The following is a 13,015-nucleotide window of genomic DNA, read 5'->3' as shown; positions in this document are numbered from 1 at the left end:
AGAGTAGCGGTAGGTTATAGGGATAGTCTGGGACCATTGCTCAGGCAATGGGCCTGATGGGCCGCCGCGGGAGCGGACCGCTGGGCGAGATGGACCTCTGGTCTGCCTCAGCGGAGGCAACTTCTTATGTTCTTATGTTCTTAATTGCAGAACCACTGACCCTCAAATCTTGCATTAAAAAATGCTGGTGTAGAAGGACTGAGATTAAGATAGACACTAAAGAATGACCCGGGATGATTTCCCATGGTTATCTGCAGGGAAGGGAATGGTGATGAATTCTGTCACCGTGTCATTCTCTAATCCATTTTTTTTTTTCAAATTAAAGTACTGTGGAGTTCTGAATTAACCACAGTTTCTGAAAATTCTTTTGTAGACCGGTGAAATAGACAGTAGTCCAAAACTGATAAAACTAAAGACTGCACCAATAATTGAAAAGCATAGTCATGGAAAAAAGCCCTTAATGAACGTAATTTTCATAGTATAGAGAAACCCTTATTACTACAGCATCCACTTATGCTTGCATAGTAAGATTTCTGTCCAAGAGGGCAGCTAATATTTTTAAAGTAGAAAAAATAGGATATTGTATCCTATGTAATAACTAACAATCCTCAGTAAATTTAGTTGAAGTTCCAAGGTCCCAAGATTTGAAATTGCCTTCCAGCCTGCTTATGACAGATCCCTTCCTACCATCAATTCAACATACATCTATTCTCACTGTAATCCAAGACATGAACTCTAAATTAACTGATTCTTGATTTTACTATTATGAATCCTTATTAATCTTATGTAAGCCACAATGATTCCTTGTTGTTAATTAGGGGGTATAAGAAACAGTATAGTATCTCATGACCAGTGCACAAGATTGCCGGACCAAATCTTTACGAGACAGCAGACCCAGAGCGCCTAGAGTCCATTCACGACTCGAGGCTGTCTTGCTAATATTCCACAGGAGCCTCTATCCAGAGAGCTTTTCAGGGCTTGAGACAACGGTTTTCTGGGATCAAAAGGAACCAAGGTTCCAGTTCCCACCAGTTCAGTGCCAGCCAAAAAGCCACAATGAAGCCAATCCTCATGACACTTCTCTGAAGATTGAAGGTCGACTCTCAGATTTTCCAGAGGTTTGGGAACATATAATGTCTGACCGCTGGGTTCTGAACATTATCAGAGTTAGTGTGCCCTCTCTCCAATTGGTTTGTAGATTTGCCAGCTGGCCGGTCAGAAAAACAAACAAGATCGGAGCAACACTACAGAAATTGCTCAACATCCAAACCATAGAGCCAGTTCCTCCAGATGACTCGGACTCTGGCAGATACTCCATATACTTTGTTGTGCCAAAGAAAGGCTGAGGATTGGAGGCCCAGTTTAGATCTCAAACATGTTAATACAGCCATGAGAGTACCACAGTTTTTTATATGGAAACTGTTTAGTCGATCATTGGAGCGGTGCAGCCAGGAGAGTTTCTGACCACCTTGGATTTGAAAGGCGCTTACCTTCACATCCCTATCTTCCCAGAATACAGGAAATTCCTCAAGAACTCTTATGCTGGAAAATCACTATCAATTATCAGTGCTTCCCTTTAGGCTAGCAACAGCATCCCAAACATTCACCAAAGTTATGGTGGTAGTGGCTATTCATCTCTGCAGAGTGGGTTGACCGGCGCATCTGCACTTGGATGATTGGCTCGTCAGAGCTGTGTCCCATCCAAAAGGAGAAAAGGCAGTTGTGGAGGTGCTGCTGAATCTGGGATGGATTGTGAACTTCTGAAAGAGCCACCTGATTCTGACACAGTCCCTTGAATATCTGGGAGTATTATGCGACATGGCGAAAGGCCAAGTCTTCCTTTCAGAAGCACGCAAATAGAAGCTTCGTGGTCAGATTACAGCCCTGTTAGCCAAGCCAGTGCCTGCAGCATGCCATTTCAATTTCAATTTATTATTTCTAGTCCACTTCTATCCAAGGCGGATTACAAAAAATATATACATAATAATACAAACAGACACACAAAACAAAATCTTCAATCATAGTAAAACCCAACATTACTGAATACCATATTTTATATTACAAAAAAGATGTTTCTTTAACATTTGCTTAAATTTGTACAAGTTTTTGTTAGATGCCATAAGTACACAGGCAGCTTATTCCACTCTGATGGTCCTGCATATGAGAACACACTGTTCCTTTTGGACTCATAATGATGCAAACTTTTCTGAGAGGGGGCAACCAAGTCAGCTTGTGTGTAGAAGATCTCAAATCTCTGGTAGGTACATAAGGTATCAAACAGTCTTGCAGATACTTTGGTGCCGCGGGGTTAAGGCTTAGAATAGATAAACCATCAATAGTAATTTGTATTTCACTCAGAACACTATAGTTAATCAATACATCGTTATAAAATGTCTAGTAACATGTTCAAATTTACCAATTCCACACAATAAATGTATGATGGAATTCTGCGCCACCTGCAAGGCGCACATACATGTTGATGGAAAAGGGGATTGAGGGATACAATTAGAGGGTTACTATACAGTAATAGATCACTTACAGGTCATTGACCTGGGGGGCCGCCACGTGAGCGGACTGCTGGGCATGATGGACCTATAGTCTGACTCGGCAAAGGCAATGCTTATGTGTTGTGTGTTGTGAGGACTCTAAGCGTTGAGATACTGGGGGAGAGAGTGTTGGTGAGATGGGAGGTGAAGTATCTCGGCGTGCTTGTGGACTCTGGTCTTACCATGAGAGGGCAGGTGTTAACAGTAGTTCGGAAGGTTTATTTCCATCTTTGGTTAGTGAATGGACTTGGGCCTTACTTGGTGGCTCCAGTATTTAGGATAGTGTTGCAGTCGATGGTATTATCTGGTTTTGATTACTGTAGTATGGTGTTCTTGGGAGTACCTGAGTCAGTTTTGTGTGCATTACAGATGGCCCAGAATTCAGTGGTAAGATCGTTGTTCAAACTGGGTAGACGTGAACATGTAACTAACTTTTTTATAAAGTTATATTGGTGGAAGGTAAGGGACAGGATACGTCACAAGTTATTGGTAAATGTCTTCATGTGCCTTCAGAAGTAGGCCTCCAAACATCTGGTCCAGAGTATCGTGCCACATGAGTCAGCCCGCTTGTTTTGATCTACTTAGCATTTGGACTTGTCTGTCCCATCTGTGTGGGATTTGAGGCTTTCAACATCTAGGAATAGTGTTTTTCACTGCATTGGCCCCAGGGAATGGAACAACCTTCCAGAATATATTCGCCATCAGCAGAATTTACAGAACTTTAAGAAAATATTGAAAAGACATTTGTTTTGTATGATGAAATATGGGGTATGAGAGTGCTCGAGGGAGCAGTAGTGGTGACTGTTGAGTACAGAGTGCAGGTCACTGTTGTATTCCTTGGTCTGTTTTGTGTTATTGGTTTTAATGATACTCGTCATGGTAGTGACTTGTATATCATAGGCATTTTTATACTCTGATGTATTCCGTTGTCTGCTGTTGAAGCAATTTGTATGTCACTTGTATTTTTATACTTTGTATGTATGTGTGTATTTTGGTTAAAGTGAGGTTTGTGTTGATGTGATTTGTATGTTAAATGTAATGTATTATTTTGTATGTAAAATTGTTATTCGCCCTGGATAAGGGCGGGAGATAGATAAACAAACAATATTCATCCAACTATATAAGGCAACAAAATTTTTTTTCGGAATCATCTGACAACACAGCACATTTTTATAAATTAGTTTTTCATGCTGATTTCAGATCTGTTATTAGTGTTTTTTCAGTCATGTAAACTTTTAAAGTTATGAATAATGTTAGTTTATAGCGTTTTAGCATATAGGGTTTTAAGAATCGCACCATCAACTTAAAGAAATGTTGCAGTGTCTTCGGTCCAAAGTCAAAAATGCTTAGAGTATGATTTATTTTTGTGAGTTGTGTCTGGATTGTCACGGCACAACATCCAGCAATAGTCGGCCATCATACTCTCAATCCAGAAACCTTGGTAGCGGTGCTTCATTATCTAAATGTCGTGGTGAAAACCTTTTCCTTGCTTGTCACTCACTAAGATTTTCAGGGAAAAAGTCAAGATGTGAGTGCAAAAAGTGTATTTTTAATGACATGCGACAGCCAAGTTTCTGATATGAGTCAAGGAGATTCTGAACTTCTTCCTTGTATGAAGGAGACTTATGGTTGCCCAGAAAGTTTTCCACAGCTTGATATGAAGAGATGGAAGAAATATTTTATGAGGATCCACCAGTGGCATAAATTTCACACTGCTTGTCCCTGGGTTATAGGTATCCCTCAGCTGCCACGCTTGATATAATGTTCAGCTGTATCCCACAAGCACAGGAAACAGCAGTATTTAGTGAATCCTCCTTGCATTCCCATTAGCATGCCAATGATCTTTAGATCACCACAGATGTTCCACTGGTGTGTTTTATAACTGATTGCTTCTAATAAATTATTCATATTCTTATAAGACTCCTTTAGATGAGCAGAATGGGCAATTGATATACTTGGTTTGGAATTTCCGTTTTGCAGTAACACTGCCTTCAAGTTTCTTTGGGAAGAATCAATGAAGAGACGCCATTCATATGGACAGTGTACTTGTGACAAACTGTTGAAGAGCCCGTTGATGTCATGACAAAACACAATGAGCCATTTACAGTGAAGAATGTTGTTAAGTTATGATTCCTTTTTCTTTTTTTTTGTTTGTTTTTGTTTATTATAAATTTTATAGATAAATACAAGCAACAAGCATAGATACAACCCAATCCACGGGTTGAACATCATAAGTAAAATAACAAGGTCAGTTTCTGCCTAGAAAAACCTCCAATGGAGCATAAAATAACAACATACAAAGCAGTAACTGGTGAACCCCACCTAGCATTACAAAAGAAAACCATAGCAAAACCACAGTGTATAATCCCTCAACTACCCCACAAAGCAATCAACAAAACCCTCCACCCACCTCCCCTTCCTATGCACATGTACATCCCCATAGTGGAACCCTCTGTGGTTTCTTCATAAGGCTCACCAAATATCCCCACTTCCCATCCCCCACCCTCAGGATTGTCAAGGGCACTGAAATACTTTAGCCCACGTATGCTCTTGTTGTTCAAAAAATCCTAAATGTTTAGCCACCAAACATTCCATCTGAGCCAACTTATTATACTTAAGGAACCAGTCTTCCTTTGAAGGGGCAATGGATCGTTTCCAATTTAGTGCTATAAGACATTTAGCACTCGCCAGGCCCAAGTGCATCAATTTAGTCTGCCAAGGCCACGTTCTCAAATTTTGTGTGCCCAATAAACAGGCCTGGGGCAAGAGCTGCACTGGTTCCTGAAGCTACTGTGTCAGTTCTGATGTGACCAAAAGCCAAAAGGCCTGAATGATTGGGCATTCCCACCAGATATGATAAAACGAGCCTGGTGTCACCCCACAATGCCAGCAAACATTAAGAACTTGCGGGTACATAAGGTGTAACCTCTCTGGAGTGAAATACCATCTGGTTAAAACCTTATAGGCATTTTCTTGAACTAAGATACAATGAGATGCCTTTTGTACCTCCTCACAGTGATTTCCTTTTTCTTTAATGAGTTATATTAGCATCATTGCAAAAAAGTGCTTTTGCTTAAGAACATAAGCCTTGAAACAAGTTCTGCTTTTTCTTTTGAAAGATTTAGATCACGAAAAAGATAATTGAGCTCAGTTTGTGTAAAGGTCTCTGGTTCTGAATCTTCATAATTCACATCATCTGGATCAGATAATTCTAGATTGTGTCCAGCTGCTGCATCATCAACTCATTCCTCATCATATTCCACAGAAGCAAGTCCATCTTGTTGGAAGTACAGGGACAGGCAGTGAGTCATCATGAGGAACAGGCCTAATAGAGGAATCCAGAGTAGGATATATAATTTTGTGCCTAGTTGTAGCTGAGAATCCATTTGTATTCACAAGGCAAAAGTAGCAATCTTTAATATGGTCTTGCGGTTCCCTCCATATCATTGGGATTGCAAATGGCATCGCTGCCTTTTGTCAATTGAGCCAGCCACAAAGTCCGTTGGAACAACTGGTACAGATGATGATATGTGGAGCCCAAGACTTATCCTGGTCACTCAGTCGACAGCCAAAGTACAATTTGTATACTTTCTTCAGATCTACGGTAATTGGGCGACGTCGTGCTTTCGTTGTGAATGAATCACAGATGTAACAGAAACTATCTGGATGATTAGTACAATGTCTTGGCATGATAAAGACTGATATTAATCACCGTCCGTAGCATAAAAAAACAAAGACAACTGTCTTTAACCTTCCTTATACATTTATCCTATAAACGCATGACATATCACCCAATTAACATTTATAATATATAATGAGTCTCATTACAAAAATGTGACGTGCTAGTGAAAAACTAAACACAGATTTGAAATCAGCATGAACAATACTACAAAACCCACCCAACATTAACTGTGATGAAAACAATGTGTTGACCTGTGCTATTAAACACATTGATTGTCAAAGGAACAGCATTAACCTGCTCCCTTGACATCAACATGATTATATTCAAGCCCTGAGCAAGGCTTACATGCGCCCCCTCCAGGACATATTCTTGTCTCGTTGGTCGCCTGAAAGATACTCCCTGTAAGTACCACTCCACTGGACAACAGCAGCCAGGCGAAGCATGAGCTGGTGGTTTCATCCGCAGTCTCTGGTGAAGGAGATCCTGCTTCAGATCGACCTATGGATCATATTAACAATGGATGCCAGCTTGTTCAGCTGGGGGCCTCATTGCAACAGTCACCCAGTACACAAGACCAATGGACTCCATCTTAACAGAATTGGTCTATCAACAGACTGAAACTCTAAGCAGTTTGCATGGTGCTGGTCTGCCTGCAGTCCCTACTAGAGGGCAAAGCGGTCAAAGTCTTCTCTGACAATGTCACAACAGCGGCTTAAGTCATTTTGCTGCTGTATCGGGCAATGGTGCGCCCACATCTGGAGTACTGTGTCCAGTACTGGTCGCCGTACCTCAAAAAGGACATGGCGGTACTTGAGGGAGTCCAGAGAAGAGCGATAAAACTGATAAAAGGTATGGAAAACTTCTCATACGCTGACAGATTGGAGTTGCTGGGGCTATTCTCCCTGGAAAAGCGGAGACTTAGAGGAGACATGATAGAAACCTTCAAAATCATGAAGGGCATAGAGAAGGTAGACAGGGACAAATTCTTCAGGCTGTGGAGAGCCACAAGTACGGGGGCACTCGGAGAAATTGAAAAAGGACAGGTTTAGAACAAATGCTAGGAAGTTCTTTTTCACTCAGAGGGTGGTGGACACATGGAACGCGCTTCCGGAGGCTGTGATAGGCCAGAGCACGCTACAGGGGTTCAAGGAGGGTCTAGATATGTTCCTAAAAGAAAAGGGGATTGAGGGGTACAGATAGAAGTAGAGGTAGGATATAGGAATAGTCAGTGACCACTTCACAGGTCATGGACCTGATGGGCCGCCGCGGGAGCGGACCGCTGGGCACGATGGACCTCTGGTCTGACCCAGTGGAGGCAACTTCTTATGTTCTTATGTTCATTCCGTTCCAACAGGAAGCAAAAGCATTGGTCTGTTGGGCAGACACACCTACAGGCAATTTTGGTGGCACACATAGCTGGAGTGTACAATGTTCAGCAGATAGACATTAGATCTGGGAGAGTGGATGTCTCTGAAAGCATTTCAGGAGATTGTGACCAGATGGGGTTGTTCGACGTTTGACCTCATGGCAACTGCGATATAAGCCCGGAAGCACAAGTCTAGATGCCTTGGTTTAACCATGGCCAGAGACTGGACTGCTATAAGAGTTTCCCTCTTGGCCTCACAGGAGCTAATTGCTCTAGAAGATCTGAGATTCTTTGGTTTTACGACATGGCTCTTGAGCATGCAGCACTAGCCCATAAAGGGTACTCAGAAGTAGTCATTGCTTCTTTACTTAGAACCAAAATGCCGACGACAGTTTCAGTATATGTTAAGACATGGGAGACGTATCGGCACTGATGCAGTACATAAAAGTTGGAACTGGGAAATGCCCCATTTCATCCATTCTGACATTCCTGCAGGAAGGCCTAGATAAGAGAATGGCAGAGGCATCCCTTAGATTTCAAGTAGCAGGACTTTCCTATTTTCAGGGCTGAAAGAAGAGAACTTCGCTTGTGGCTCACTCAGACATAGGTTCATGAAGGATGCATTAAATTACAGCCTCTGATTCGAGAGCCATTCCTAACCAGGAACCTTGATGTATTCTTGCAGGAACTCAGCAGAGCCCCATAAGATCCCTTACAAGGATTCCCTCATGGATCTGACAGTTTTCTTGGTGGCAGTTAGATCTACCAGGAGAGTGTTAGAATCGCAGGCCCTGTCATGTAGAGATCCATTTCTCCAGATCATGGAAGCAGGAGTGACCTTGTGTACGGTTCCCTTCTTCCTGCCAAAGGTTGTTTTGGTGTTTCATATAAACCAAGAAGTTAGACTGCTAGTATTTCACCCCACAGAGTCCAAGAAATATTGCATTAAAGGTTTTGCACATCAGAAGAGTGCTATTGCGTTACCTAGAGGTAACCAATGAGTTGTTTCTCATCATCTTTTTTTGTTAACAAATCAGGCGAGATGGTGTAGGCCAGCCTCCAAGACTACAAATCTCTAGATGGATTTGCATATCTCTATCCTCTGCATACATAGGTTGCAGCAAGCAATCGTCTCTCTCTGTGAAGGCACATTTGACAAGGGGATTGGCCTCCTCTTGGCAGAGGCTCAGGCAATTTCCACCCGAGGAGATTTGTAGATCAGTGACCTGGTCTTCTCTTCATAACTTCACCAAATTCTACAGGGTGGATGTAGCAAGCACAGGAGGATGCCGCTTTTGAGTTCTCGGTACTACCAGCAGGCTCCTCTGTCGCAGCCGAGAGTCTGAGGACTGTTTAGGTATGCCTGTACAGTTCAGCATACCATTCCTTTTGTACTGGATAATATATTTTCCAGTAGATAGGAATGGTATGCCAAACTGCTTGCAATTATCTGATGCGCCTGCTCTCTGACTCAAGCTTAATGGTCAGCTTCACAGTTCAGATTTTTCTGTAAGTCAAACTATGGGATTGTGAAGAGTCTGTATATACTTAAAAGGAGGAATGTTTGAACTCTGTAAATGTTAAGGTTGTTATGTTCTGTTATGTTCAGTATATTTTTTTCCTTGCATTACTGTTCATTCAGTGATTGTTTTGCATTTATCTGAGCAGATCAGACACTTAGGGCTCCTTTTACGAAGCCGTGTTAGCGGTTTAACGTGTGTAATAGCGCGCGCTGAACTGCCGGCCGCGCTAGACGCTAACGCCAGCATTGAGCTGGCGTTAGTTCTAGCCGCATAGCGCAGGTTTAGCACGCGCTAAAAAGCTGCGTGCGCTAAAGCTGCTAATGTGTCTTCGTAAAAGGAGCCCTTAGTTTCGGGGAGTTCCCTGTACCCCTCCTTCGCCTGTCTCTCTTCCTGTAGGACTGTCACTGGCTTTAGTATGAAATAAAGGATGCAACAGAGACTGGGGAGAAGGAGGAGGAGCTGAAAATCTGTGGTTGACATCTTCTGCAGAGTGCTTGTGACTATGCGAGGATAACCCTACATTCCTATCTACTGGAAAAGATATTATCAAGGTAAGAACCTAATCTTTTTTCCAGATTAGTGTTAAATTATGAGAAGTTTGATGTGTTGGATTTTATTTTAATATATTGCTTGCTTGTTGTGATGTTTTTCATCTAATTTTTAGTGTGATTTTATGTAGACAGTTTTCAACATACTTTTGGTGCTGTGTAGGTGGTCTGTAAGTACAAGCCGACAGAAAAAAGTGGTTTTAGTTCCGTCGAAAACAGAATCCACAGCAGGAAATTTGCTACTTGGTTTTGACCCACCCATCCCCCTAGTGGCAAAAAATGTGCACTGTTGTGTCCTCACCCCCACCCCACAGAAAACAAGTCATGTTGTCCCAATATTCCTGGCAGAGACCTGGAGCTGCCTTACCACCCTGTAGGCTCTCCTTGGGCCTACCTGAACAAACTGTGGTAGTCTAGTGGCATTTACAAAAGTCAGAATGGACCTCACTTATTCCTGCCCACTGCTGCCACTGAATCAAAATGGCTGCTGAGAATTCATGTGGCAGCCTCGGAAGAATGCTGAGGGAGGTCCCAGCAGCCATTTTGAAATTGGCATCCAGCATATACAGCATATACTGGATGCCAATCTCAAAGTGGTTATCAGGACCTCCTGCAGCAGTCTTGGCAATCATTGTGATTCGATGGTGGCACAGGCAAGAATGAGTGGTTTTCTTCCTGCCCCCAAAGAGGCCTTTAGACCATAAGGGTATTTCAAGGTAGATTCAGGGAGGGCCTATGGTGTGACAGGCAGCCCGCAGGGCTAGGTCTCTGCTTAGGGAGAGCACGGCAGTTGTGAAGAGTGGTGGGAGGGGTTGTATTGGTTTCTGCTTTCTGTCAGGTCCTTTTATTCTAGGCTAATATATTTTGTGTAACTTCTCAGAGAAATAACAGAAGATCTCACCCCCCTTTTCTTCACTTTTCCACCTGTTAAGGGTTGTAAAAGTAAGAAATATCACGATCGTAAACTTTCCTTTCAAATTTTATGACAAAATTTTTCATCATCTTCTTATGTCACATTCTTATTTTCATTTTAGAAGAAAATTAAAAACTTATGTAATCTCAAAATTTATACTTAACTAACCTCTTGATCCTATACATTTTGTTTATTAATTAATCTTTTGTAAACCGCATTGAACTCCATGGTTATGCGGTATAGAAATCTGATTTTATGTTATGAAAATGGAATGTAATTTTTGATAGAAAACTAAACCTGGATTTTGGGTTAGTTTCAGTGCCAAATCCAAAACCAAAATTTGGTCATCCTTTATCTGTAAGTGTTTTAATAAAGATGAAGACTAACAGGTTTATTCTTTGAGATAAACAGGAGAAATTGTTGGCTGCATCTGCTTTGGTAGTTAGATGCTTTTGTGCTAGTCTCCAACTAGTTATTTTTTCTGTTTTGTGGTTTTCTTTGCAGCATGGAGGACACTGATGAGGGTAGCAAGATGGCAGACTTATTATCCTACTTCCAGCAGCAGCTATCATTTCAGGACTCTTCCCTTAAACTTTGTCAACCTGAGCTTGACATCAGTCAGACTCACATCTCAGGTGAGTTACTGGAATATTACATTGTAAATTTGCTGACTGTCAAACCTTTCCAGACAAAAGCTGGATTAAAAAATTAATTTCAGTTCTGAATATTTCCAAGAAGGTATCCTGAGCTATTTTCACAGGTCATTAGGCAGCACGGATTACCATGCCCATGAAAACATTTCTTGTTGCACATGGGCTTCAGTTGTCACATTATAAATTTGTTGTCTGGGGATGAGTATACAGTGCCCTAATCCAATCCAAAACAAACCCCGTAAAACCAAAACCCTCCAAAATCCAAAATAAATACTCCCAGGAAATACTATCAAATGCTTTCTGCATATCTAATCCTGCCACTGCAGATTGTCCACCCTTGCTCTTATGCTTGTGAATGGCCCCCAATACTTTCATCAAATTCATTGACGCATAGCGACCGGGCACCAGGTAGATCAAGTCTGGCAAAAAAACAGTTGAGACGCTGCGCCAAAGTCTTAGCTAGCAATTTGACATCCTGGTCCAATAGAGATATGAGTCGGAAGGAACTCACCAGTTCGGGGACCTTCCCTAGCTTTGGCAGCAGCACGATATTTTCCAGGTTCTCGGGAAAGTGACCTGCATTTCCCGCTACTATGTTACACATCCGACTAAGTGGACTAGCCACTAAGTCCCATAGCATCCGATAATATTCCGGACCAAAACAGTCTGGGGCTGGTGCCTTGGCTAAAGTAAGGGAGCCTATCATAAGAACATAAGAACATAAGCAGTGCCTCCGCCGGGTCAGACCATAGGTCCATCCTGCCCAGCAGTCCGCTCCCGCGGCGGCCCGAACAGGTCACGACCTGTCCAAATCACCAGAAGGGGCCCCCATGCCACCTTGGTTTCCTATTGAGTCCTATCTTCCCATCAAAGTCCTAGCCCTCCGGTCTTGCACATGCACGACCTGGTCGGGTTTCTATACTTATTTTCTGGTTAGCTTTCTCAGTATCCCACGATCCCTTTATCCCTCAGGAATCCGTCCAGTCTCTGTTTGAATCCTTGTACCGTACTCTGCCCAATCACGTCCTCCGGTAGCGCATTCCAAGTGTCCACGACCCTTTGGGTGAAAAAAAACTTCCTTGCATTCGTTTTGAACCTATCTCCCTTCAGTTTCTCTGAATGCCCCCTCGTACCTGTTGTCCCCTTCAGCCTGAAGAATCTGTCCCTATCCACCCTCTCTATGCCCCTCATGATCTTGAAGGTCTCTATCATATCACCCCTGAGCCTCCTTTTTTCCAGAGAGAAGAGCCCCAGCCTATCCAACCTCTCGGCATATGGGCAGTGTTCCAGCCCTCTTACCAGTTTCGTTGCTCTCCTTTGGACTCTCTCGAGTACCGCCATGTCCTTCTTGAGGTACGGCGACCAATATTGAACGCAATATTCCAGATGCGGCCGCACCATCGCTCGATACAGTGGCAAGATGACTTCCCTCGTCCTGGTTGTTATGCCCCTTTTTATGATGCCCAGCATCCTGTTGGCTTTTTTTGAGGCCGCTGCGCACTGTGCAGATGGCTTCAGTGATGCATCCACCAGCACTCCCAAGTCTCTCTCAAGACTGCTTTCTCCCAACAATGCCCCCCCCAATTTGTAGTTGAACAACGGGTTTTTTTTCCCTATATGCATGACCTTGCATTTTTCCACGTTAAAGCGCATTTGCCATTTCGTAGTAGAATGTCCGCCGTTATGAGCGCATTCAAAGCTGCCACCTGTTCATCAGTCAACTGGGGCAGTCCCAAATCCTGCGAAAAACGTGGTCAAGGCTTCCCTATCAAGAGGCCGACGCC

The 13,015-nt window shown here is 42.8% G+C and overlaps 1 protein-coding gene across 3 annotated transcripts in view; it reads left to right on the top strand.

Moving 5' to 3' along the window:
• The window catches only part of FBXO9 (F-box protein 9), a 133,792-nt gene that overhangs the window by 56,787 nt on the left and 63,990 nt on the right, over positions 1–13,015 (top strand). For all 3 annotated transcript variants that reach the window (XM_033938290.1, XM_033938291.1, XM_033938292.1), the window contains exon 6: positions 11,083–11,213. In XM_033938290.1, coding sequence (XP_033794181.1) covers positions 11,083–11,213 — 131 coding nt within the window. The remainder of the gene's footprint in view (positions 1–11,082; positions 11,214–13,015) is intronic.

Source organism: Geotrypetes seraphini, chromosome 3, assembly GCF_902459505.1.
Source record: "Geotrypetes seraphini chromosome 3, aGeoSer1.1, whole genome shotgun sequence".
NCBI classification, from domain to species: domain Eukaryota; kingdom Metazoa; phylum Chordata; class Amphibia; order Gymnophiona; family Dermophiidae; genus Geotrypetes; species Geotrypetes seraphini.
Note: the sequence above shows the minus strand (reverse complement) of the source record. Positions and strands in the feature narration are given on the sequence as shown.